Source organism: Coregonus clupeaformis, chromosome 37 (assembly GCF_020615455.1).
Source record: "Coregonus clupeaformis isolate EN_2021a chromosome 37, ASM2061545v1, whole genome shotgun sequence".
Lineage (NCBI taxonomy): Eukaryota > Metazoa > Chordata > Actinopteri > Salmoniformes > Salmonidae > Coregonus > Coregonus clupeaformis.
The window spans coordinates 7,691,268-7,717,931 of record NC_059228.1 but is presented as its reverse complement, the minus strand read 5'-3'; the positions used below and the strand labels follow the sequence as shown (position 1 = coordinate 7,717,931).

The 26,664-nt window shown below is 41.0% G+C and overlaps 1 protein-coding gene across 2 annotated transcripts in view; it reads left to right on the top strand.

The window, feature by feature from the left end:
- The first annotated feature begins 1,944 nt into the window (after positions 1-1,944).
- LOC121553783 (regulator of microtubule dynamics protein 2) overlaps positions 1,945-26,664 on the top strand; it is a 100,236-nt gene continuing 75,516 nt past the window's right edge. The window contains exons 1-2 of one of the 2 annotated variants that reach the window (XM_041867174.1): positions 1,945-2,017; positions 6,529-6,998. In XM_041867174.1, the coding sequence (XP_041723108.1) occupies positions 6,535-6,998 (464 nt within the window). In that variant the 5' untranslated portion in view covers positions 1,945-2,017; positions 6,529-6,534. Of the gene's footprint in view, positions 2,018-3,212; positions 3,271-6,528; positions 6,999-26,664 lie in introns of those variants that run through there. The other variant, XM_041867175.1, reaches the window with a different exon arrangement.

Here is a 26,664-nt window from a genome sequence, read left to right as displayed (position 1 = left end):
TTAAAGCTTGGTCGCAAATGGGTCTTCCAAATGGACAATGACCCCAAGCATACTTCCAAAGTTGTGGCAAAATGGCTTAAGGTCAACAAAGTCAAGATATTGGAGTGGCCATCACAAAGCCCTGACCTCAATCCTATAGAAGATTTGTGGTCAGAACTGAAAAAGTGTGTGCGAGCAAGGAGGCCTGCAAACCTGACTCAGTTACACCAGCTCTGTCAGGAGAAATGGGCCAAAATTCACCCAACTTATTGTGGGAAGCTTGTGGAAGGCTAGCTGAAACGTTTGACCGAAGTGAAACAATTTAAAGGCAATGCTACCAAATCCTAATTGAGTGTATGTAAACTTCTGACCCACTGGGAATGTGATTAAATAAATAAAAGCTGAAATAAATAATTCTCTCTACTATTATTCTGACATTTCACATTTTTAAAATAAAGTGGTGATCCTAACTGACCTAAGACAGGGAATTGTTACTACGATTAAATGTCAGGAATTGTGAAAATCTGAGTTTAAATGTATTTGGCTAAGGTGTACGTAAACTTCCGACTTCAACTGTATCTCTATGCTGTCAATTGTTTCGGTTGTGACCGTTTTGGTTTGGACAATTGTGACTCTTTTTACTTTAAAGAATCCTCATAGCTAACACATGGCTGGATATATTTCATTTTGACAAATGTACATCCCAGCAAACATCTATTTTAGTCCTGACAACGTACTTTACATATTTCTTGATATATTAAATGTTCTGTAGTGACACTTCTTCAAAATACATGAAGATTTACCAACTTGCTCACTCATTTTCTACAAAATGTTTGCAGACAGACTACTAACCATGTGGCCATGCTGGAGAGGGGTGCAATCATATTACCTGGTGACATTTGTAGGGGTGTGGCTTAAGGCACATTCATTCTAAAGTCTTTTAATGTGTATGTTTCGGTAGTGACATCAAAAGGTGGGACAGCATTTTTTTAAAGAAAGATGTTTGAAAGACAAACAAAACTACTAAATAGATCAGAATCTTTGAATGTAATAATAGAACAACTCAAGATGTTCTATTGAAATAATATTGTAAAAAAAAAAAAAAAAAAAAATTGCTTTAATTTCAAAAAAGGAAGTTTAGTAGTCAGGGTTTGGGACAGCCAACTCTCAATAGAAATAGATGTATAACAATGGCTTTGTAGTATATTAATTTAACAATATATTTGTTATTGCCTTGGATTGAATTAGAACCTAGCATGTAAATACATGACCTAAGTTTGGAGACTTAACTGTTTTTTTTAAATGGGCATATATCTGGGGAAGGGTATAACATAAAGTTTTTGTTGGGGTGGGACTGCAATTTGCACCACTTCTGTAGAATCACACATAACCTCCAAAATAATTTTTGTTTGGTTAAATAAAGCACATTATTCTTCAAGGTTATGTTTATGAAATCCATGTTATTCAAATTATTTAAAAATGTTACATCATCACATTGAGACACAGGACATTGTGACACACTTAGTGTATCTGTATGTATTTTGCAAATATAATTTTAAAGGGGCTTGATTGAAATCTTCCAATGAGGACTTTGAGGCCCCGTAGGAGCATTACTGTAGTGCAGGTGAGCTGTAAATATGGTGGGCAGATTGTCCAGGAGATAATTAAACAGAAGTGATGTTGTGACAGACGAAGCATAATCGTGTGGGCTATTTTGCAGACAAATAAAACAAACAAAAAAACGTATACACTTTTAAAAATCTGATCCTACCACTCTGTTGTTTCTGAGGTTTGATAGACTATGGTAGCCTACTGTACAGAATCTGTTTGAAATATCAACATTTCAATTTTGCCGCCATACCACTGCATTCCCTTTTATAACCCTGAAATGAAAAGCTAACGAGGACAGCGCCCCTTGAACTGACTGCAGGTTCAAAGTTGATCAGATTAAGTGTATTTGTAATCCTCCCTCGTACACACTCTGCCTGGGCACAGTGTGAGAACAGCTCCCACAGAGAGACAAAAATACCTTTTGGAGGTGAGTTGCCATTATTTTTTGCAATTTATTCATCTTCTTATTCAGTTTAAATGAATAAGGGGTGTTTTCCAAGTTGATCAATAACATAAAAAAAGCATGGCCTAAGTTCTTCGTGATTATGGAAATTCAGCTGTAGGCTTCCTTGAACCTATATTCTGAATGAACTTTATCCTGTAAAAATCATATTCTCATTAAGATAATATTAAACTGATTTGTCAATGGATTCAGAGACTGATCTCATTGACTGTTCTCAGGGTTCAGTATGGTATTAAACCTAGTTAACACAGAGGTACATGGGGGTTGTTGTTGTTGGAGTGTACTTTGGCCGTTCAGTTGAGCCGCTGTATTAGTCTATTGCTCAAATCTATTATATGACAGTCTCTGTTTTCCAGCAGATCTTTAAGTTGACAAAATACAAGCTCTCCGAAGGACACATTCAACCTCTGAAATCTTTTGGAAACGCAGTAGTCCACCATTGTAGGATCAAAGACCACAATATTATTGTTAGTTTAAACAACACATGGACCCTTCCCACTGAGCAAAAACAGGTTGAATCAACGTTGTTTCCACGTCATTTCAACAAAAATAATGAAACGTGATGATGTTCTCAACGTGGAAAACGGATTGGATTTTCAAAAAGACATCAATGTTCTAACCAAATTCCAATCAGATGGGGAAATGTTTGGTTGATTTTAAGTTCAATTCACGTTAGTTGGTAACTCAACCAAATGTCAATTAAAACTAGACCTTGAACTGGTGTCTGTGCCCACTGCCCAGTGGGTTGAATGACATGATACAATAATTATTTGAAATATCTGGGGTTAATAATATCCAGCAAATGCATATAGCAGACAGCTAAATATAAACACATTCAATATCAGAGAGATAGCTTACTCCCAATGACTACCCAATCAAAGTTTTTTTTTTACAGAATTGGCGCATGCTGTGGCTCCTCGCTTCTATCTGAGTTGTAGAGGTACACATGTAGTAGGGTTTTCAGGTAGTTACTCTGTTCCAATGCAAATGCCATAATCATCCAAAGGAATCACCTACATGACAGGTTTGATGCGTTAAAAAGTAGCACCATATCACCCTACCTGGATCGGTAACGTTTACACATAGTCACTGCGGTTGAGGACGGAACGTTTCGATGGTGTCTCAACCTCTCTTGATAAGACGGAATATTTGGTTGTTGCACATAAATAATCCTCAAACGACAGGTGTACTGAGACTGCTCGCTTCTCCGCAGTAAGGTCACTGACAGCCACAATTTCTACATTTTTTGGGGGAGATAACGGTTTAATTTATTTTATTGAACGTTAATTAAAGTATTTCACATTTAACTGTAGTCAAGTCCACAACTATGCGATAGCATAAGGGAGCCACACCCAAAATACACTGCTTTATGTTTAGCTAAAGCTACTTTAGCTAGCTATCTAGTTTCTCTGTGTGGTTATAGTAAACAACACAGTGAACACCAATGCCTGGCATTAGTTAGCAAGCTAAGTCCATGTCATTGCATGCCCTTTCTTTGACATTATTCTGTCTCGCGAACTGACTAGCTAGATTGTTAGCTGAACCAGTAGGCTTGAGGAGACGAGATCAAGGATCCTTAAATTCAGCTCTGCAAACGTTGTAACGTGAAAATACGATTGGTACTGACCAAAATATAGACTTTTGCAGAGCATCTATCGTCATTAATGCCTTTACGGACGGTATGTACTTCCAAAAACGGTCTAAATTAAAATAATCTATTGTTTCTTTTCAAGTGCGCATGCGTCAAATCCACATTCGGCACTTCATTTACATTACATTTACGTCATTTAGCAGACGCTCTTATCCAGAGCGACTTACAAATTACTTCCAATATAATCGCTCATTACTGACATGCACAGGTCGGCTGATACAGCAGCATGACAGTATCACGAAATGTAAATTTATTTAGACCTTTGTTGGAAGTACATGGCGTGCAGAACGGCAGTAATGACGATAGTTGCTCTGCAAAACTCCATATTTTGGTGAGCACCGAATGTATTTTGACATAACGTTTGCAGAGCTGGTTAATGGGACTTTGAAGTGAAGGATCCCTAGGCGTCAGAGGAGATCTTGTCTCCTCAAGCCCAGGTACTGGTTCAAGTGCTAGCTAGCTAGCTAATCTTGTTAACGTTAGTCCTTCGTGCAAACGTAACTAGCTAGTCTAACATTGAGGTGAATGGGAGGACCCTACAGGAAAGTGACTAATCCCTCCCCAGGAGGTTGCCAGCTTTAGCCTAGCAACTAGTCACTAGGTTCACTTTCTCAAACTGTCACTGGCTGGTGGGTTGCAGAAGTTAAGTGGCTTTTACTTTGCTACATTTCTATACCCCAAACTAGTTTTCTTGATTTTTCATGTGAGGCTCTCCACATTTGACAGCTAACCCAATCAATCATCTTACTATACTGTCCCAAACAATGACCTGATTTGTCTGTTGATTAAGTGTCCTTAATTGGCTTGAGGGCCTCTTATCTGTAGGTCTTATCCGCAGGTCTTTGCCCAGTGTTTGTGGAAACAGTTAAGAGCTTAGACAAATGGCCTAAATGGTATTAGTTAACAGGCACAGAGAATTTACCTGCTCGTGTGATAGGAACTATCAAATCAGTTGGCATATGGACTGTAAGGAAATGGACATTGGACATGTTAATTATTAGAATGGAGGTGCGGATTGGGTTAAGATCAAAGAGGTCAAACACTAGAAGTAACATAAGCTAAGGTCTGGCCAACTTTTCTCAGTCAACTCGGATTAACGTTTTGCTACGATACTTTGCTGATGTACAGTACCAGTCAAAAGTTTGGACACACTTACTCATTCCAGGGTTTGTCTTTATTTGTACTATTTCTACATTGTAGAATAATAGTGAAGACATCAAAACTATTAAATAACACATACAGAATCATGTAGTAACCAGAAAAGTGTTAAACAAATCAAAATATATTTTATATTTGAGATTCTTCAAAGTAGCCACCCTTTGCCCTGATGACAGCTTTGCACACGCTTGGCATTCTCTCAACCAGCTTCATGACAGTCACCTGGAATGCATTTCAATTAACAGCTGTGCCTTGTTAAAATGTCCTTTGTGGATTTGTTTTTCTTCTTAATGCATTTGAGCCAATCAGTTGTGTTGTGACAAGGTAGGGTTGGCATACAGAGGACCAAGTCCATATTATGGCAAGAACAGCTCAAATAATCAAAGAGAAATGACAGTCCATCATTACTTTAAGACATGAAGGTCAGTCAATCCGGAAGATTGAAAGAACTTTGAAAGTTTCTTCAAGTGTAGTCGCAAAAACCATCAAGCGCTATGATGAAACTGTCTCTCATGAGGACCGCCACAGGAAAGGAAGACCCAGAGTTACCTCTGCTGCAGAGGATAAGTTCATTAGAGTTACCAGCCTCAGAAATTGCAGCCCAAACAAATGCTTCACAGAGTTCAAGTAACAGAGACATCTCAACATCCACTGTTCAGAGGAGACTTCGTGAATTAGATCTTCATGGTCAAATTTCTGCAAAGAAACCACTACTAAAGGACACCAATAATAATAAGAGACTTGCTTGGGCCAAGAAACACGATCAATGGACATTAGACTGGTGGAAATCTGTCCTTTGGTCTGATGAGTCTAAATTTGAGATTTTTGGTTCCAACCACCGTGTCTTTGTGAGATGCAGAGTAGGTGAGCGGATGATCTCCGCATATGTGGTTCCCACCGCGAAGCGTGGAGGAGGAGGTGTGATGGTGTGGGGGTGCTTTGCTGGTGACACTGTCAGTGATTTATTTAGAATTCAAGGCACACTTAACCGGCATGGCTACCACAGCATTCTGCAGTGATACGCCATCCCATCTGGTTTGGGCTTAGTGGGACTATTATTTGTTTTTCAACAGGTCAATGACCCAACACACCTCCAGGCTGTGTAAGGGCTATTTGACCAAGAAGGAGAGTGATGGAGTGCTGCATCAGATGACCTGGCCTCCACAATCACCCGACCTCAACCAAATTGAGATGGTTTGGGATGAGTTTGACCGCAGAGTGAAGAAAAAGAAGCCAACAAGTGCTCATTATATGTGGGAACTCCTTCAAGACTGTTGGAAAAGCATTCCAGGTGAAGCTGGTTGAGAGAATGCCAAGAGTGTGCAAAGCTGTCATCAAGGCAAAGGGTGGCTACTTTGAAGAACTCAAATATAAAATATATTTTGATTTGTTTAACACTTTTTTGGTTACTACATGATTCCATATGTGTTATTTCATAGTTAGATGTCTTCACTATTATTCTACAATGTAGAAAATAGTAAAAATAAAGACAAACCCTAGAATGAGTAGGTGTGTTTAAACTTTTGACTGGTAATGTATGTTTATGATTATTTCTCTGCTGTGGGATACTCCAGTAAACAATTCCTAAGATCAGAAGTTGTCCCTGCACAACAGAAGAAATTCATTATTCATATACGTAATTCTCATTCCTGCTCTTTCTCTCCAGGTCGGCATGATGGCCCAGTCAGCAGACAAGGCTCTGGTCCTGGGTGTGTTGGCTGGAGCGGCTGGCCTCAGTTTGGGCGCCGTGGTGTTATACAACAGCCGGAGGGCCATGCCACAGAGTGGACACAGTGAGCAGTACCTCAGCAGTAATGACCAGCGGGCGGCCGGAGCCAGTATGGTGGTGGGTGGAATGCTGGGTCAGGCTGAGGTTCTAGATCGTCTTGGAGCCCTGATCCAGTGTGTGTCAGAACTGAAAGATGAGGTGCGGGCGCTAAAGAGTGCCATCCCAAAGCTGCAGGACCACGTGAGAGATGAGCTGAGAGGACGCAGCGGTGGGGCTCAGGGGGGCGTGGCTCGCATCAGGGCAGGCCCGCCAAACCGAACTACACCCACACGCAGGAGGAGAGTAGCAGGGGGAGTAGCCAGAGCTGAAGGCCAAAGCTCAGAGGAGGGTGCTGAGAGCGAAGGAGGGTGAGTCCCATCTTTCTCTCTGGCATAGTCAGATGTTGGTTGTTTCAGATACAGGGGGGAAATCCTCACATCATAATGATTTCATAGAAAAAAATAAGGAAATGTTCATAGTATTTGAAATGCCTTTATTTCTATGTTCAATGGAACAGCTCAAAAACTCTGACTTGTTTTGGCATGTGATTTCATTTAAAATGTCCTATAACGATACACTAATATTCACTCATAGTGATTGTAGTAGGCTACATAATCTCCTCTGTCCAAGCATCCATCACACCCTTTGGCATTTTATACTCAAATTCTGGTTTCCTCTTTGCCAGCTGCACCACCTTAACTATCCCACCTGTACTTGATCAATATCTTAATAAGCCAAAGTCACATGCTCACCCTGCATCACCATACTTTTTGACTTTCTCAATCATTATGTGGTAAAAGAAGAAGTACTGTATGTGAATGTGCCTGGGGTGTCAGAGAGTGGAATCTAGTGCCACACGCCCAGTCATCCTCCATCTGCAGCCAAATACCTTGATCACACGTCAGGCTTGAATAACATAAACAACAGATGTCTGCTTTTAATATCTGGATAACACACTTAAAATGATTCTTTATGAAAACAATATATTAACAGGTAAGTAGTGACTATTAAAATAAGGCACTTGTGTTGTTAAGTCAGGCCTAACTTGCAAAGCTTTTCATGGACATGAATGTGTTCAGAATGTCTTCTTGTCTCAAAGCTTTGTGGGAAATGTCCGGCCTATTGCTTGATATTCATATTATCTGAAAGACGGCACCTTACACAGAGCAATGACCCCAATCACTGCCCTGGGGTATTGGGATATATTTTTTTAGACCAGAGGAAAGAGTGCCTCCTTCTGGCCCTCCAAGACCACATCCAGCAGCATCTAGTCTCCCATCCGTTGGGTATGAGGATTACTCTGACGGTGTGACAAGAATGTCCTAACGGACGTCCAAGTTATGGCTTTCCCTTTTTCATGTTCAATAAACATACATGATTTTTGTAACCACAAGCCACCACCAGATGGTTTTTATTACCATAATTGCAGCCTTCCACTATGTCCCATTTCATACACAAAAGAGAAGTGAAAATATGAGACTTTGAGGCTGTTCTGTTACGCCTGTACACAGAATGGTCTTGATCTCTGAAAAAAACATATTAAAGCGTGTTTGATGTTTTCTAGTGGTGAATATAAATGGAGTAAAGAGAATGATGTTCTGAGACTTCCTTGAAACAAGAATGCTGTGGATGAATAACTTGTTATAGCGTTACGGGACATCACCTGGATTGACCTTTCCAGTACTTTCACTAAGCATGCATAAAATAGAGTGCCAAGAAAAAGAAGCACCCTACCTGGTCTGGCTTGGCATCCAAACCCAGCAATGTGGGTGGGGCAGAGGAGTGTAATGGGCTGCAGATCAGAGCTGGATCATGGCACCTCCCCCCAGTTAGGTTAGCTCCAGATTTATATCCTGGCAGAAATCTGGCAGCAGTCGCCTTGGAGCAATTCTGGTTGTAACAACATAACAAGCAGGCCAACAGCCAGCCAGAGCACTTTGGGTAGTTAATTACTGTTTTGTGTTTTGGTGTCTTACTTCAGTGTATCTGTCTCTTTGGCTCTTCTATCTTTGTAGTGAAAAAGCTCATAGACTGGAAGTTATGTTTCATAAGGTATACATTACTGTATCACATGATGAGGACTAGGTCATATCAGTCAGCTAACAGTCAGCATCTGGATAACATGTGTGAAATGCTTGATAACAAATGTGATATCAATAGAGAGGTATACTTTCTGGGTGATTTTAAATATTGACTGGCTTTCATCAAGCTGCCCACTCAAGAGAAAGCTTCAAACTGTAACTAGTGCCTGCAACCTGGTTCAGGTTATCAATCAACCTATCAGGGTAGTTACAAACAGTACAGGAATGAAATCATCAACATGTATTGATCATATCTTTACTAATGCTGCAGAAATTTGTTTGAAAGCAGTATCCAAAGCCATCGGATGTAGTGTTCACAATATAGTAGCCATATCTAGGAACACCAAAGTTCCAACGGCTGGGCCTAATATTATGTATGAGGTCATACAAGAAGTTCTGTAGTGATTCCTATGTTGCTGATGTGAATAATATTTGTTGGTCTGTAGTGTGTAATGACGAGCAACCAGACGCTGCATTGACACATTTATGAAATTGCTTATCCCAGTTACTAATAAGCATGCACCCACTAAGAAAATGCCTGTAAAAACGGTTAAATCCACGTGGATTGATGAGGAATTGAAAATGTTTATGGTTGAGAGGGATGAGGCAAAAGAGATGGCAAATAGGTCTGTCTGTACAACCGATTGGCACTGCAAATTGAGAAATCATTTGACTAAACTGAATAAAAAGAAGAAGAAACTACACTATGAAACAAAGATAAATGACAAAGAATGATAGTAAAAAGCTTTTGATCACCTTAAATGAAATTTTGGGCAAAAAGGCAAACTCTGCTCCATCATTCATTGAATCAGATGGCTCATTCATCACAAAACCCACTGATATTGCCAACTACTTTAATTATTTTTTTTCATTGGCAAGATTAGCAAACTTTGGCATGACATGCCAGCAACAAACGTCGACACTACACATCCAAGTATGTCTGACCAAATTATGAAAGACAAGCGTTGGAATTTTAAATTCCGTAAAGTAAGTGTGGAAGAGGTGAAAAAAGTATTATTGTCGATCAACAATGACAAGCCACCGGGGTCTGACAACCTTGACTGATGATTGGCTGAGAGATATTGATGATAAGATGATTGGGGTGGCTGTTTTGTTTGACTTCAGTGTGGCTTTTGACATTATCGATTTTGATATTATTGATCATAGTCTGTTGCTGGAAAAACATATGTGTTATGGCTTTACACCCCCTGCTATATTGTGGATAAAGAGTTGCCTGTCTAACTGAACACAGAGGGTGTTCTTTAATGGAAGCCTCTCCAACAATCGTGCAGTCAGGTGCCACAAAGAGGGACTTAGGAAAATTGCAATTGACTCAGAAAAGGGCAGCACTGCTGGCACTTGGATGTACACAGAGAGCTAACATTAATAATAGGCATGTCAATATCTCCTGGCTCAAAGTGGAGGAGAGATTGACTTCATCACTACTTGTATTTGTGAGAGGCATTGACATGTTGAATGAACCGAGCTGTCTGTTTGGACTACTGGCACACAGCTCGGACACCCATGCATACCCCACGAGACATGCCACCAGAGGTCTCTTCACAGTCCCCAAGTTAGGAACAGACTATGGGAGGCGCACAGTACTACATAGAGCCATGACTACATGGACCTCTATTCCACATCAAATAACTCATGCCAGCTGTAAAATTAGATTTTAAAAAACGGATACAAATACACCTTATGGAACAGAGGGGACTATGAAGCAACACAAACATAGACACATACATAGAAACACATGATAAAATACGCACTATACACACATGGATTTAGTGTTATAGATATGTGGTAGTAGAGTAGAGGCCTGAGGGCACACACTTAATATATTGTGAAATCTGTTATGAATGTATTGTAATGTTTTTAAAATGTATAACTGCCTTAATTTTGCTGGACCCCAGGAAGAGTAGCTGCTGCCTTGGCAGCAGCTAATGGGGATCCATAATAAATACAAATATCAGGTCATCGGTTCTCCCACCTCTGTAATCAATGTAGTTTTGTTTATCCTCCTCCCTGTTGGAGAAAGAGTTGCATACCGAAGTATGGTGCCTCAGCCTGCCCTCCAGCAGATCCAGCAACTTGCTTTGAGTGGCAGCTGTCGGCCCCATCAAATGTTCTAAATTACATCCTGGGTTGTTATGGTTTGAAAGAAATCAAATCACGCACACACACCTACCATAATTAAAGCGCCTTTCCCTCTCCCCTGTGATTTGTTAGAGCGGGAAGGGGGAGAAGGTGCAATGGAGAAATTCCAGCCCTTAGGGAATGCTTGGCACTCACCCAGAGGTGCCTGCTACACCCCTAATCCTGACATCACATACATTTTAAAGGGCTTTGGTTGTCTGTTGCACCGTGGCTTGGAACTGTAGGAAATAACAGCACCAGATTATATCCTTCACTGCTGAGATATCTTTATTAGAAAACCATGCTATGGTGGGTGGGGCAGGCTTCGTGCTTTTTAGTTTAGAATGCAATGATTTATGTAGTTTAGAGGCATGTCCTACAGCAGGGGGCCCAAAAGTTTCTATATATAAAATAAATAAAAACATTTTTAATTTTTGGTCAACAAAGTCTCTAAAATCACCAGGAATTCAGCTAGAAATGTGTTTTAATTTAGGAACTCTGTTCCGAAGTCTTCCCACAATAAGAAAAGAGACATCAGGGTTTGACATTCAGGTTTTCCAGTGGCACACCGGGCCAGTACCAAGTGCAAACTACTGGCCCGGCCCAAGATCACAGTAAAAAGGACGTTATGCACGCAGATTTCAATCATGAGTGATTTCATGTTTCATTTGCAGTCTGGGCAAGTACCTTATAGCCTATAGAGGGCTTGCAGTTGCGTCACAAATCACCTAGCAACCACACACCAGGCGCCATGATGGAAGACCACAGTCTATATAAAATTAATATAGGCCTACCATTTATGCACTCCAATGGCCATGATGCGCTTCCCGGCGTCAGGTAGCCTAGCAGTTAAGAGCGTTGGGCCAGTAACCGAAAGGTTGCTGGTTCAAATCCCAGGGCCGTGTCGTGGAAATTCGAATCAAAAGGAAGAGAGACTGCAGATTCTTCAAACAATCATACTTTAAGATCGATAATTAATATAGATAATTAATTATTGCAATAATGGAGCTGGTCAACGAACCACCCGTAGGTGATTCATTGAGAGACCAACATTACAAAAAATGCAGAGATCTTATATAGTAGACCTAAAAATGCTTGTCCTGGCTGGTTCCACCCCTCCCCAGCAGATCGGGGCATCATGAGCTACAGTTGAAGTCGGAAGTTTACATACACTTAGGTTGGAGTCATTAAAACTAATTTTTCAACCACTCAACAAATGTCTTGTTAACAAACTATAGTTTTGGCAAGTCGGTTAGGACATCTACTTTGTGCATGACACAAGTCATTTTTCCAACAATTGTTTACAGACAGATTATTTCACTTATAATTCACTATCACAATTCCAGTGGGTCAGAAGTTTACATACACAAAGTTGACTGTGCCTTTAAACAACTTGGAAAATTCCAGAAAATGATGTCATGGCTTTAGAAGCTTCTGATAGACTAATTGACATCATTTGAGTCAATTGGAGGTGTACCTGTGGATGTATTTCAAGGCCTACCTTCAAACTCAGTGGATATTTGCTTGACATCAAGGGAAAATCTAATGAAATCAGCCAAGACCTCAGAAAAACTATTGTAGACCTCTATAAGTCTGGTTCATCCTTGGGAGCAATTATCAAACACCTGAAGGTACCGCGTCCATCTGTGCAAACAATAGTACGCAAGTATAAACACCATGGGACCACGCAGCCGTCATACCGCTCAGGAAGGATACGTGTTCTGTCTCCTAGAGATTAACGTACTTTGGTGCGAAAAATTGAAATAAATCCCAGAACAACAGCAAAGGACCTTGTGAAGATGCTGGAGGAAACCGGTACAAAAGTATCTATATCCACAGTAAAACGAGTTCTATATCGACATAACCTGAAGGACCGCTCAGCAAGGAAGAAGCCACTGCTCCAAAACCGTCATAAAAAAGCCAGACTACGGTTTGCAACTGCACATGGGGACAAAGATCTTACTTTTTGGAGAAATGTCCTCTGGTCTGAGAACTGTTTGGCCATAATGACCATCGTTATGTTTGGAGGAAAAAGGGGGTTGCTTGCAAGCTGAAGAACACCATCCCAACCGTGAAGCACGGTAGTGGCAGCATCATGCTGTGGGGGTGCTTTGCTGCAGGAGGGACTTGTGCACTTCACAAAATAGATGGCATCATGAGGAAGGACAATTATGTGGATATATTGAAGCAACATCTCAAGACATCATTCAGGAAGTTAAAGCTTGGTCGCAAATGGGTCTTCGAAATGGACATTGACCCCAAGCATACTTCCAAAGTTGTGGCAAAATGGCTTAAGGACAACAAAGTCAAGGTATTGGAGTGGCAATCACAAAGCCCTGACCTCAATCCTATAGAAAATCTGTGGGCAGAACTGAAAAAGCGTGTGCGAGCAAGGAGGCCTACCAACCTGACTCAGTTACACCAGCTCTGTCAGGAGGAATGGGCCAAAATTAACCCAATTTATTGTGGGAAGCTTGTGGAAGGCTACCCTAAACGTTTGACCCAAGTTAAACAATTTAAAGGCAATTCTACCAAATACTAATTGAGTGTATGTAAACTTCTGACCCACTGGGAATGTGATGAAAGAAATACAAGCTGAAATAAATAATTCTCTACTATTATTCTGACATTTCACATTCTTAAAATAAAGTGGTGATCCTAACTGACCTAAGACAGGGAATTTTTACTAGGATTAAATGTCAGGAATTGTGAAAAACTGAGTTTAAATGTATTTGGCTAAGGTGTATGTAAACTTCCGACTTCAACTGTATACTTATTACGGACACAGTATGCTTTACATTAGTTCTCTTGTTGTTATTAGTTGTTGTTAGTTGTTATTAGTCCCGTCCTTCAGCTCCATTCAACACCTCCCATCTATCTCTTAACACCATCCATATTGGATTTCTATTTGCCATATATTTTTCAACTGTGATGTTTCACAAATGTTCTGAACCCTTCTATTCTAATTTTTTGTACAGATTGTAAATTGAAAATAAACATTTTTGCTAAAAGTATTGTTATATTTATCGATTGACTATGACTTTTCAGATCACCCAGTAGTGCTATCTGCAGGGTTAGCTTCAGGTAAATATTGCAATCCTTCAGCCATTCCTGGACCTGTGACCAAAAACAAGCTACAAATGGACAGTACCAAAACAAATGATATAATGATTCTGTCTCTTCGCAGCAAAATCTGCAGAGCTGGGAAGATTTGTATTCCCCATATAAATAACATTATATTGGTAGCAAGAATTATGTATAATAATTTAAACTGAAAAATTCTACGTTTTGAATCCGGCGTCGTTTTGCGTATCAGTTCATAAACCATTTGCCATGGATCGGTACGTCATAAATCTCTTCCCAACTATTTTCCAATCTATATGGACAGCTGTCAATCCTTTGGTCCTTAAATGAAACTGGTATACTTTTTTATTTATCACAATTTTCTTTAACCAATTATGGTCTTTAATGCAGGGCCAACAGACAAGTTCCTTACTTTTTCCCCCTTCCACTTTCCTCTTCCATTTTTGCGGTAATGCTGCAATTATTTGGTTGTAATTTTGGGTAGAGCAGACATTTCCATATATTTGTGTTAGCTGCATGTGCGACAACTCCACCAGTCCTACCTATATCATTTACAAAGATAATACCTTTTTATTTTTATTATGGTTTTTTATTATGGTTTTTTATCTTTCCCCTTTCTTTCTCTCGATCTCAGATTACATATTAAGGACATTTCAAACATTTCGTGTACCAGGATTACAGTTTAGTTTTTTCAGTACATTTCTTATCAAAATAATTCATGTGTTCAATCCAAAACTCAGAAAATAAAAACTTCAGAAAATGTAATTTGTGTGCCCTTTTATGGTACATTCTCTCTAACCTGTGAAAACCCACTAAAACCACATTAAAAGACCCCACCCAATAGATCAAACATGGTATTAACCCACTAACAAATATTCATAACAGGTGTGTTGTGTGTGTGTGCTTGCAAACCATAGAGTAAACCTAAAACCCATCAGATGATACAGTGTCCCGTTGAGCAGAACAAACACCTTCTAAAGTAAACAATCCCAGAGCCCCTTTCCGGTAATCTTATCATTTTAACCTGTTGCATTGATTTAGTCAAATATAAAACCTGTTGTTTAACAAATCTAGGACCTTCAAAAAATTGGTGCTGTCTTATCAGCATAATATTCGGTACTAAAACGTTTACTTGGATCTACTTTAAATTTAAACACTGTTCTACGTAATGGAAACAGATTACCGTTATAGATTACATTACCTCCTTGCTTAAATCACTGGTCTTACCCAAACTATAGAATTGAGTAATAATAGGAAATTGTCAACTAACGTCTCTTACAGCCAGCTCTAGCCCAGCGGGCATCACACGCTTTCACCCGCGGCTTATCTATTTGTCAGTCTCAAGGCTCAATCCCTCTATTCATTATTTAACCTTGTATTGAAACCTCAGCTTCTTCAATTTACTAAAATATGGCATTATTAGAGTGCTATCCAAAAAACACTAATAACATATTACCATTCACGTACTGTCAACACTCGTTACAGTTTACGTCCACCCTCCTTTTCAATGTCTTTGTCACTGTCACTTATCATAAGGTTTAGAAAACAAAACAAACCAAACATGATAATTCTGTCCTTATTAGAAGGCATTGTTTTCATTGTAGTCTATCCTAACAATGTTACTCTATATTGTATTATCAACCTATGTTGGATATTCACTTTCTGCTTATAACTTCAATTTAATGTTGTTGTAGTCTTGTTTTATTATGCAATTATTAATGGCCATGTTTAGTTAATTCAATTGAAAGTTGTCAAATGTGATCATGGTCACAGCTCTATCGCAATTTCCGATCAGCTGTTATTAGAATGCATTAGATTTAGGTAACAGTCCATCCGATTAGACTACAGGTAATTAAACAAACACCGGCTGTTGTTGACAAGCATATATTCAGTTCATATCCATATTATTAATTATTTGATTCAGTGATTGAAATTACCACCCCATTCTCAGTAGCCTGTTCCATCAGGCTATGGGGCAGATGTTGCTGGGCCAGTGGGCAGCCCTGAATGTCAAGCCCTGGACATATGTGATCATTGCTCAGTGTAATCAATGTATGAAGTTATTGTTATTTTCAAATACAATCTCTTTTTGGGCTTAGTTGTGGTCAATTTGCAGTGTAAATGATTATGTTCCGACCATCCACTCTGACAAAAATCATCCCACGTCTGAATCTAGTTGCCTACCCCTGTCCTAAGGCATGGGTGCACAACGTGTCTTTTTATGCTTGTACAGTAGCAGAAGGCTAGTAGTGTACAAGGGTTCTAGTAAAAACAATGTCCTTGGTTGTCATCCTTGATCTTAAAGAAATGCATTGCCGGAGTATCACCCAAGTAAAGCACATGAGTGCAGTGTAACCTGTATTTTCTCTTTTGAACTTCCTCAACATGTGCAGTAATTAGAAATACATTGCTACTGGGAAAATGGCCATCCCTATATTTGAGGCTGTTGGCCTTCTTGAAGTTCCTCTTTTTTTAAGCCCTTTTTCAGGCCTGTGTGTCAAAACTCAATAGGGATTGAGTAGCATCTGCAGATAATTACATGTTGATTCATAAAATGGCAAAAAAAAAAGTCAGTCATAATTTTTCATCTGGTGTGTTTTCAAAGATATTCAGACCATGACCAGCGGTGACATATTTGCAGATTGTGCTGGGTCTTGCTGAAACACGAAGCGGCTATAGCAGGGTACAGACAGTACTCCGTACCGCACTGACGTGTGACAATATATACAGGACTGGAAAAAATTAAGAGACCACTGCACATTTTTCTTAAATCAGCATCTCTACATGTATGCCAGCCATTCCATTCCAGTGTCTGTTGAATTCCAACACAGGCACACCTCATTCTACTGAATTAGGTACTGATTAGGTGATCACATGAACCAAATCTTATTTAAAGAGAAAGTATAAAAACCACTGCTGTGGTCATCACTATCCTCTTGCAATAGGACCAGCTGGATGGCAAAAACAGTGCTAATAGTACCTCAAAAGTAATATTAATCAAAACATAACTATTGACCATGCCAAAAGAGTTGAAAAGGAAAGTTTTGAGTGAGTAAAAGAAGGGTTCAATTCTGACTTTACTGGCAAAGGGATACAGTGAGCGTCAGGTTGCTTCCATCCTTAAAATTTCAAAGACGGCGGTTCATAAGAACAAGGTCAAGCAGCAGACATTGGGGACAACAAAGCGACAGACCGGCAGAGGGCGAAAACGACTCTCTACTGACCGGGATGACCGCCAACTCATTCAAATGTCACTCAACAACTGTAGGATGACATCAAGTGACCTACAAAAAGAATGGCAAACAGCAGCTGGGGTGAAGTGCACGGCGAGGATGGTTCGAAACAGGCTCCTAGGGGCAGGGCTGAAGTCGTGCAAAGCTAGAAAAAAGCCCTTCATAAATGAGAAGCAAAGAAGAACCAGGCTGAAGTTTGCAAAAGACCATAAGGATTGGACCTTCTCTGAGTCCAATTTTCAGCTTTGCTCATCACCTGGTCGTCTAATGGTTAGACGTAGGCCTCTCCAGGTCTCCAAGCCACAGTGTCTCGCACCCACTGTGAAATTAGGTGGAGGATCGGTGATGATCTGGGGGTGCTTCAGCAAGGCTGGAATCGGGCAGATTTGTCTTTTTGTGAAGGACGCATGAATCAAGCCACGTACAAGGTTGTCCTGGAAGAAAACTTGTTTCCTTTTGCTCTGACATTGTTCCCCAACTCTGAGGATTGGTTTTTCCAGCAGGACAATGCGCCATGCCACACAGCCAGGTCAATCAAGTTGTGATCAAGACCCTGTCATGGCTAGCCCAATCTCCAGACCTGAACCCCATTGAAAACTTCTGGAATGTGATCAAGAGGAAGATGGATGGTCACACGCCATCAAACAAAGCTGAGCTGCTTGAATTTTTGCGACCATAGTGGCATAAAGTCACCCAACATCAATGTGAAAGACTGGTGGAGCGCATGCCAAGACACATGAAAGCTGTGATTGAAAATCAGGGTTATTCCACCAAATATTTATTTCTAAACTCTTCCTAAGTATTGTGTTGTTTAAAAATGAACATGAACTTATTTTCATTGCATTATTTGAGGTCTGACAATACTGCAACTTTTTTGTTATTTTGACCAGTTGTCATTTTCTGCAAATAAATGCTCTAAATGACAATATTTTTATTTGGAATTTGGGAGAAATGTTGTCAGTAGTTTATAGAATAAAACAAAAATGTTATTTTTACCCAAACACATACCTATAAATAGTAAAACCAGAGAAACTGATAATTTTGCAGTGGTCTCCTTAATTTTTTCCAGAGCTGTATATGCCATTTAGCAGACACTTTTATCCAAAGCGTCTTACAGTCATGCGTGTATACATTTTACGTATGGATGGTCCTGGGAATCGAACCCACTACCCTGGCATTACAAGCACCATGCTCTACCAACTGAGCTACAATTATGGAGCAGGTCAAAGTTGATAAGGAGTGTGTTTGCTCTGTTTAGCAACACAAACTCGCAAGGTGGAAAGCTCAAACAGTTTGCACCGATCACTTTTCATTTGTCAAAACAGCTTCCTCAAACTTACTTCCTCAACCGAGCAGGCCCATCAATCTCCCAGTCTGTAAGCCAAGCTTTCAAAGGTCTCATTGTCGGAACTTGTAATTCCTCAAACAGTTCCGACTGCCGTTTATCCACGTCACACTGCTCGCCCGTGGCTAGAGGACATTATAACTTTTGTGTTTAAAATAATAGTGTTTGATGATTTAAGGAGAATACTTTGGTTTATTTAGTAACGGGCATGTCTGATCACACCCGGTGAGAGGTTTATAAACTGAAAAATGACCTCGTCTGTCTTTGTAATTAAAAGCTTAGAATGTAAAAAATGATGTCATGATTAGTGATGAAGTGTCCAGGCCAGTCACATTTTGTCTCTCTCCGTCTCTCGCATTCTGAACTTCATGGAAGGCACTGATATACCGGAGATACAGTATTTCTCCCTAGAAAGTAGGCCTACATGTTAAACACATCTTGCACCCAAATCACTGTTGACTTTGATACATTTCCCCCATTCTCTACCATTCCTATGAATTTCCGCCAGTTTACCTTTTACCTACAGTACATATGTCTGCAGGGCATGGTAGACCCCTCCTCCACTCTCCACCTTCGTATTGTATCACTGGGACTGTGACCACCCACTACTCCCCCTCCCCTATTGTCACAGTTTCCTTTCAGTTCTCTTTTAGCGTAACACTTATGTGCTTGGCTCCAGGCTTCCCTATTATGCTCCATTAGTATCACATTTTATTCGTCACATGCTTCGTGAACAACCGGTGTGGACTAACTGTGAAGCGCTTACATATGGGCCCTTCCCAACAATGCAGATAGAAAGAAAATAGAGAAATATTAGAAAAGTAAAATACGTAATAATAGATACACAATGAGTAACGATAACTTGGCTATATACAGGGGGGGCAGTACCGAGTCGATGTGCAGGGGTACAAGGTAATTGAGGCAGATACAGTGCATTCAGAAAGTATTCAGACCCCTTCTCTTTTTCAAAATTTTGTTACGTTACAGCCTTATTCTAAAAATGGATTTTTTTTAAAGAGTCCTCATCAATCTACACACACTACCCCATAACGACAAAGCAAAAACAGATTTTTTGAAATGTATAAACATTTATAAAAAATTAAAACGGATAACACATTTACATAAGTCTTCAGACCCTTTACTCAGTACTTTGTTGAAGCACCTTTGGCAGCGATTACAGTCTCAAGTCTTCTTAGGTATGACGCTACAAGCTTGGCAGACCTGTATTTGGGGAGTTTATCCCATTCTTCTCTGCAGATCCTCTCAAGATCTGTAAGGTTGGATGGGGAGCATCGCTGCTCAGCTGTTTACAGGTCTCTCCAGAGATGTTCGATCAGGTTCAAGTCCAGGCTCTGGCTGGGCCACTCAAGGACATTCAGAGACTTGTCCCGAAGCCACTCCTGTGTTGTCTTGGCTGTGTGCTTAGGGTCGCTGTCCTGTGGAAGGTGAACCTTCGCCCCAGTCTGAGGTCCTGAGCACTCTGGAGCAGGTTTTCATCAAGGATCTCTACTTTGCTCTGTTAATCTATCCCTCGATCCTGACTAGTCTCCCAGTTCCTGACACTGAAAAACATCCCCACAGCATGATGCTGCCACCGCCATGCTTCACCGTGGGGATGGTATTGGCCAGGTGATGAGCTATGCCTGGTTTCCTCCAGACGTGTTGTTTGGCGTTCAGGCCAAAGAGTTCAATCTTGGTTTCATCAGACCAGAGACTCTTGTTTGTCATGGTCTGAGAGTCCTTTAGGTGACTTTTGGCAAATGGTCTTCAATGCTGCAGAAATGTTTTGGTACCCTTCCCCAGATCTGTGCCTCAACATAATCCTGTCTCAGAGCTCTACGGATTTTTGCTCTGACATGCACTGTCAACTGTGGGACCTTATATAGACCAGTGTGTGCCTTTCCAAATCATTTCCAATCAATTGAATTTACCACAGGTGGACTCCAATCAAGTTGTAGAAACATCTCAAGGATGATCACTGGAAACAGGATGCACCTGAGCTCATTTTCGAGTCTCATAGCAAAGAGTCTTAATACTTTTGTAAATAAGGTATTTCTGTTTTAGTTTTATTATGCATTTGCAAAAATGTCTAAACTGTTTTTGGTTTGTCATTATGGGGCATTGTGTGTAGATTGGTGAGGAACAAATGTAATTAATCGATTTTAGAATAAGGCTATAATGTAAAATTGTGGAAAAAGTGAAGGGGTCTGAATACTTCTCCAATGCTCTGTATGTACATACTGTATAAGGGACAGCTAGTAAACAGTAGCAGCAGCGTATGTGATGAATCAAATAAGTTAGTGCAAAATGGGTCAATGCAGATAGTCCGGATAGCTATTTAACTAACTATTTAGCAGTCTTATGGCTTAGGGGTATAATCTTTTCAGGATCCTGTTGGTTCCAGACTTGGTGCAACGGTATCGCTTGCCTTGTGGTAGCAGAGAGAACAGTCTATGACTTGGGTGGCTGGAATCTTGGAAAATTTTTAGGGCCTTCCTCTGACACCGCCTGGTTTTAGAGGCCCTGGATGGCAGTGATGTACTGGGCTGTACGCACTGCCCTCTGTAGAGCCTTGCGGTTGGATGCCAAGCGGTTGCCATACCAAGCGTTGATGCAGCCAGTCAAGATACTCTCAATGGTGCAGCTGTAGAACGTTTTGAGGATCTGAGGGCCTATGCCAAATCTTTGCAGCCTCATGAGGGGGAAGAGGCGTTGTCGTGCCCTCTTCACGACTGTGTTGGTGTGTTTGGACCATGATAGATCCTTAGTGATGTAGACACCGAAGAACTTGAAGATCTCGACCCGCTCCACTTCTGCCCCGTCGATGTGAATGGCGGCATGCTTGGCCCTCCGTTTCATGTAGTTCACAATCATCCCCTTTGTCTTGCTGACATTAAGGGAGAGGTTGTTGTCCTGGCACCACAGTGCCAGGTCTCTGACCTCCTCCCTATAGGCTGTCTCATCGTTGTCGGTGATCAGGCCTACCACCGTCATGTCGTCGGCAAACTAAATGATGGTGTTGGAGTCGTGCGTGGCCACGCTGTTGTGGGTGAACAGGGAGTACAGGAGGAGACTAAGCACGCACCCCTGAGGGGCCCCCGTGTTGAAGGTCAGCGTGGCGGATGTGTTGTTGACTACCCTCGACACCTGGGGGCGTCCCGTCAGGAAGTCCAGGATCCAGTTACAGAGGGAGGTGTTCAATCACAGGGTCCTTAACTTAGTGATGAGCTTGGAGGGCACTATGGTGTTGAACGCTGAGCTGTAGTCAATGAACAGAATTCTGTGAAAGGGCAGTGTGGAGTGCAATAGAGATTGCGTAATCTGTGGATCTGTTGGGGCGGTATGCGAATTGGAGTGGGTCCAGGGTGTCCGGGATGATGGTGTGGATGTCAGCCATGACCAGCCTTTCAAAGCATTTCATGGCTACAGATGTATTTTGGTATTTGGTATTTTATTAGGATCCCCATTAGCTGTTGCAAAAGCAGCAGCTACTCTTCCTTGAGTCCACACAAAACATGAACCATTACATAATACAGAACATTAATAGACAAGAACAGCTCAAGAACTGAACTACATACTTTTTTTTAAATCAATACATACACACAAACTATCTAGGTCAAATAGGGGAGAGGCGTTGTGCTGTGAGGTGTTGCTTTATAATTTTTTTGAAACCAGGTTTGCTGTTTATTTGAGCAATACGAGATGGAACGGAGTTCCATGCAATAATGTCTCTATATAATACTGTACGCTTTCTTGAATTTGTTCTGGATGTGAGTACTACGATGGTAATTTTTCTTGGGAACAGGGACTGTAGTGGTCTGCTTGAAGCATGTAGGAATTACAGACTGGGTCAGAGCGAGGTTGAAAATGTCAGTGAAGACACTTGCAAGCTGCTCAGGGCATGCTCAGAGTACGTGTCCTGGTAATCTATCTGGCCCTGTGGACTTGTTGATGAATGTTGATTTGTTTAATGGTCTTACACACATCAGCTACGGAGAGTGTGATCACACAGTCGTTGGGAACAGCTGGTGCTCTGACGCATGGTTCAGTGTTGGTTGCCACGAAGAGAGCGTAGAAAGCATTTAGCTTGTGTGGTAGGCTCGTGTCACTGGGAAGCTCGCGGTTCCCTTTGTAATCCGTGATAGTTTGCAAGCCCTGCCACATCCGAGAGCGTCAGAGCCGGTGTAGTATGATTCGATATTAGTCTTGTGTTGTCGCTTTGCCTGTTTGATGGTTCGTTGGAGGGCGTAGCAGGATTTCTTAGAAGCGACCTGGTTAGTTCCTGCACCTTCAAAGCAGCAGCTCTAGCCTTTCACTCAGTGTGGATGTTGCCTGTAATCCATGGCTTCTGGTTGGGATATGCACGTACGGTCACTGTGGGGTTGACGTCATCGAGGTACTTATTAATGAAGCCGGTGACTGATGTTGTAAACTCCTCAATGCCATTGGATGAGTCCCGGAACATACAGTGGGGAGAACAAGTATTTGATACACTGCCGATTTTGCAGGTTTTCCTACTTACAAAGCATGTAGAAGTCTGTAATTTTTTATCATAGGTACACTTCAACTGTGAGAGACGGAATCTAGAAATCCAGAAAATCACATTTGTATGATTTTTAAGTAATTAATTTGCATTTTATTGCATGACATAAGTATTTGATCACCTACCAACCAGTAAGAATTCCGGCTCTCACAGACCTGTTAGTTTTTCTTTAAGAAGCTCTCCTGTTCTCCACTCATTATCTGTATTAACTGCTCCTGTTTGAACTTGTTACCTGTATAAAAGACACCTGTCCACACACTCAATCAGACTCCAACCTCTCCACAATGGCCAAGACCAGAGAGCTGTGTAAGGACATCAGGGATAAAATTGTAGACCTGCACAAGGCTGGGATGGGCTATAGGACAATAGGCAAGCAGCTTGGTGAGAAGGCAACAACTGTTGCCGCAATTATTAGAAAATGGAAGAAGTTCAAGATGACGGTCAATCACGCTCGGTCTGGGGCTCCATGCAAGATCTCACCTTGTGGGGCATCAATGATCATGAGGAAGGTGAGGGATCAGCCCAGAACTACACGGCAGGACCTGGTCAATGACCTGAAGGGAGCTGGGACCACAGTCTCAAAGAAAACCATTAGTAACACACTACACCGTCATGGATTAAAATCCTGCAAAGCACGCAAGGTCTCCCTGCTCAAGACAGCGCATTTCCAGGCCCGTCTGAAGTTTGCCAATGACCATCTGGATGATCCGGAGGAGGAATGGGAGAAGGTCATGTGGTCTGATGAGACAAAAATAGAGCTTTTTGGTCTACTCCACTCGCCGTGTTTGGAGGAAGAAAAAGGATGAGTACAACCCCAAGAACACCATCCCAACCGTGAAGCATGGAGGTGGAAACATCATTCTTTGGGGATGCTTTTCTGCAAAGGGGACAGGACGACTGCACCGTATTGAGGGGAGGATGGATGGGCCATGTATCGCGAGATCTTGGCCAACAACCTCCTTCCCTCAGTAAGAGCATTGAAGATGGGTCATGGCTGGGTCTTCCAGCATGACAACGACCTGAAACACACAGCCAGGGCAACTAAGGAGTGGCTCCGTAAGAAGCATCTCAAGGTCCTGGAGTGGCCTAGCCAGTCTCCAGACCTGAACCCAATAGAACATCTTTGGAGGGAGCTGAAAGTCTGTATTGCCCAGCGACAGCCCCGAAACCTGAAGGATCTGGAGAAGGTCTGTATGGAGGAGTGGGCCAAAATCCCTGCTGCAGTGTGTGCAAACCTGGTCAAGACCTACAGGAAACGTATGATCTCTGTAATTGCAAACAAAGGTTTCTGTACCAAATATTAAGATCTGCTTTTCTGATGTATCAACTACTTATGTCATGCAATTAAATGCAAATTAATTACGTAACAATCATACAATGTGATTTTCTGGATTTTTGTTTTAGATTCCGTCTCTCACAGTTGAAGTGTACCTATAAAAATTACAGACCACTACATGCTTTGTAAGTAGGAAAACCTGCAAAATCGGCAGTGTATCAAATACTTGTTCTCCCCACTGTATGTGACCGACCGGCTCAATTCGGTCTTATGTAGCAAAATATGAAATTGTGTTACATTGGATAAAAGTAGAGACTCAGAGCTAGAAAATTGTATATCATACACTACAGTTGAGGAACAATGGGAAAGTAATTCTGCTTTGAAAGTTGATAAACTTGTAAACCCACTTTTCAGAAAATGACCCTTGAATGTTTTGGTAAACCTAGTAAAATAATTTTTAAACGGGTGGGTTTATTGGTGTTAAAATACACCAGATATGATATTTTGGACCACCAGTCTGTAGTTTTTGCGTTTTATACTTTTTCGACAAGTTTGATATCAGACGACAATAGAATGTTCATGATGTCACTGCGACAACTGTCGATAGACATAGTATAAATCAACCTTTAGTCTTGAAAGCTTTGGTTGCTTAGTACATGGCCTCACATGTGAATCCTTAAAGATATTTTTTTTTATTTTTTTAATTTACCTTTATTTAACTAGGCAAGTCAGTTAAGAACAAATTCTTACAGTGGGTGGGGCTAAGGCTTAACAAGGCTTAATTTTTTTGTCTACACCCATTCATCATCATTCACACCCTGTTAAACCTTAGCCCCACCCATCTCTTTAAGGATTCACATGTGAATCCTTAAGCAAAAACTACATGCTCCATGGTGGTCCAAAATAGCATAACTGGTGTATTTTAACACCAATCAACCCACCCGTTAAAAAAATTATTTTAGTATTATATGTCAATCTAGCAAATCAGGCAACTAAAAGCAACTTTCTAAACAATGTTTTGGTTTGTTATTAGCTTGTTAGCTAGCTAATGTTAAGTTAGCTGGATAGCCAGTTCAAAAAATGACCATATCATATACAGTACTAGTCAAAAGTTTGGACACAGCTACTCATTCCAGGGTTCTACTTTCTTTCTTTTTTTTTGTATGCAGCTTTATTAACTAAATGTTTTTATTTGATTTTTTTCAATGTTTGCAAACTGATATGTGACAGGTATTAATATCAAAATAACATGCAAAACAGCCCCCCAAAAAATGAAAAATGAAAATATTTTCTGCCCCACCTGCCCTGAATGGCAGGTCGCCACTGGCCAGACAGCATTTACTTCGACGCAGCCTCCACAGAAGTCAGGCATTTGGAATTTATTGTCTTCGGTGTCATGGCGTTTGCACATTTTGTTTGTGCATGCTGCCACCTACTCTGCAGTGGAGGGTGTTTTCAATCACGTTACATGTGACACACAAAAAAATTTAACATTTCACCACCAACCCTACACCTATATCTCATAAAATATATGAGATCCCCCGCCGATCCTGCACGCCCGCCCACCGACAAAGAAATGACCAGTCCACAACTTCAATGGTGGGCCTACCTGAACAGCGAGAGACATAACAACAAAAAAATTCAGAAAAACACACTCCAAAAATGCCACAAATTGATCCGCACTTCAATGTTACTATTTTCTACATTGTAGAATAATAGTGAAGACATCACAACTATGAAATGACACATTTGGAATCATGTAGTAACCAAAAAAGTGTTAAACAAATCAAAATGTATTTCATATTTGAGGTTCTTCAAAGGAGCCACCCTTTGCCTTGATGACAGCTTTGCACACACTTGGCATTCTCTTAACCAGCTTCATGATAACTGGCGCCGACGAGGATGGCGGCCTCGCGACTAGTTCTTAGAAAACTTTGCAGTATTTTATTTTTTTATGTATTATTTTTGACATTATTAGCTCTAAGTGTTTTGTATCATTACATACAGCCGGGAAAAACTATTGGATATCAGAGCGGCGGTAACTCACCAGCATTACGACCAGGAATATGACTTTACCGAAGCAGATCCTTTGTTGCTCTCCCCAGGGCAATTGAACTGATTCCAGCGGCTGACCCAAAACATCGCCGGCGGAGGAGAGGCACTCGAAGCGGCCTGCTGGTTCGACTTAGGAGGCACGCACACCACCCACCACTTCCAAGTATACTACTCGCTAATGTTCAGTCTCTGGTTAACAAGCTCGACGAGCTCCGGGCAAGGATTCCTTTCCAGAGAGACATCAAGGCTTGTAACATACTTTGTTTCACGGAAACATG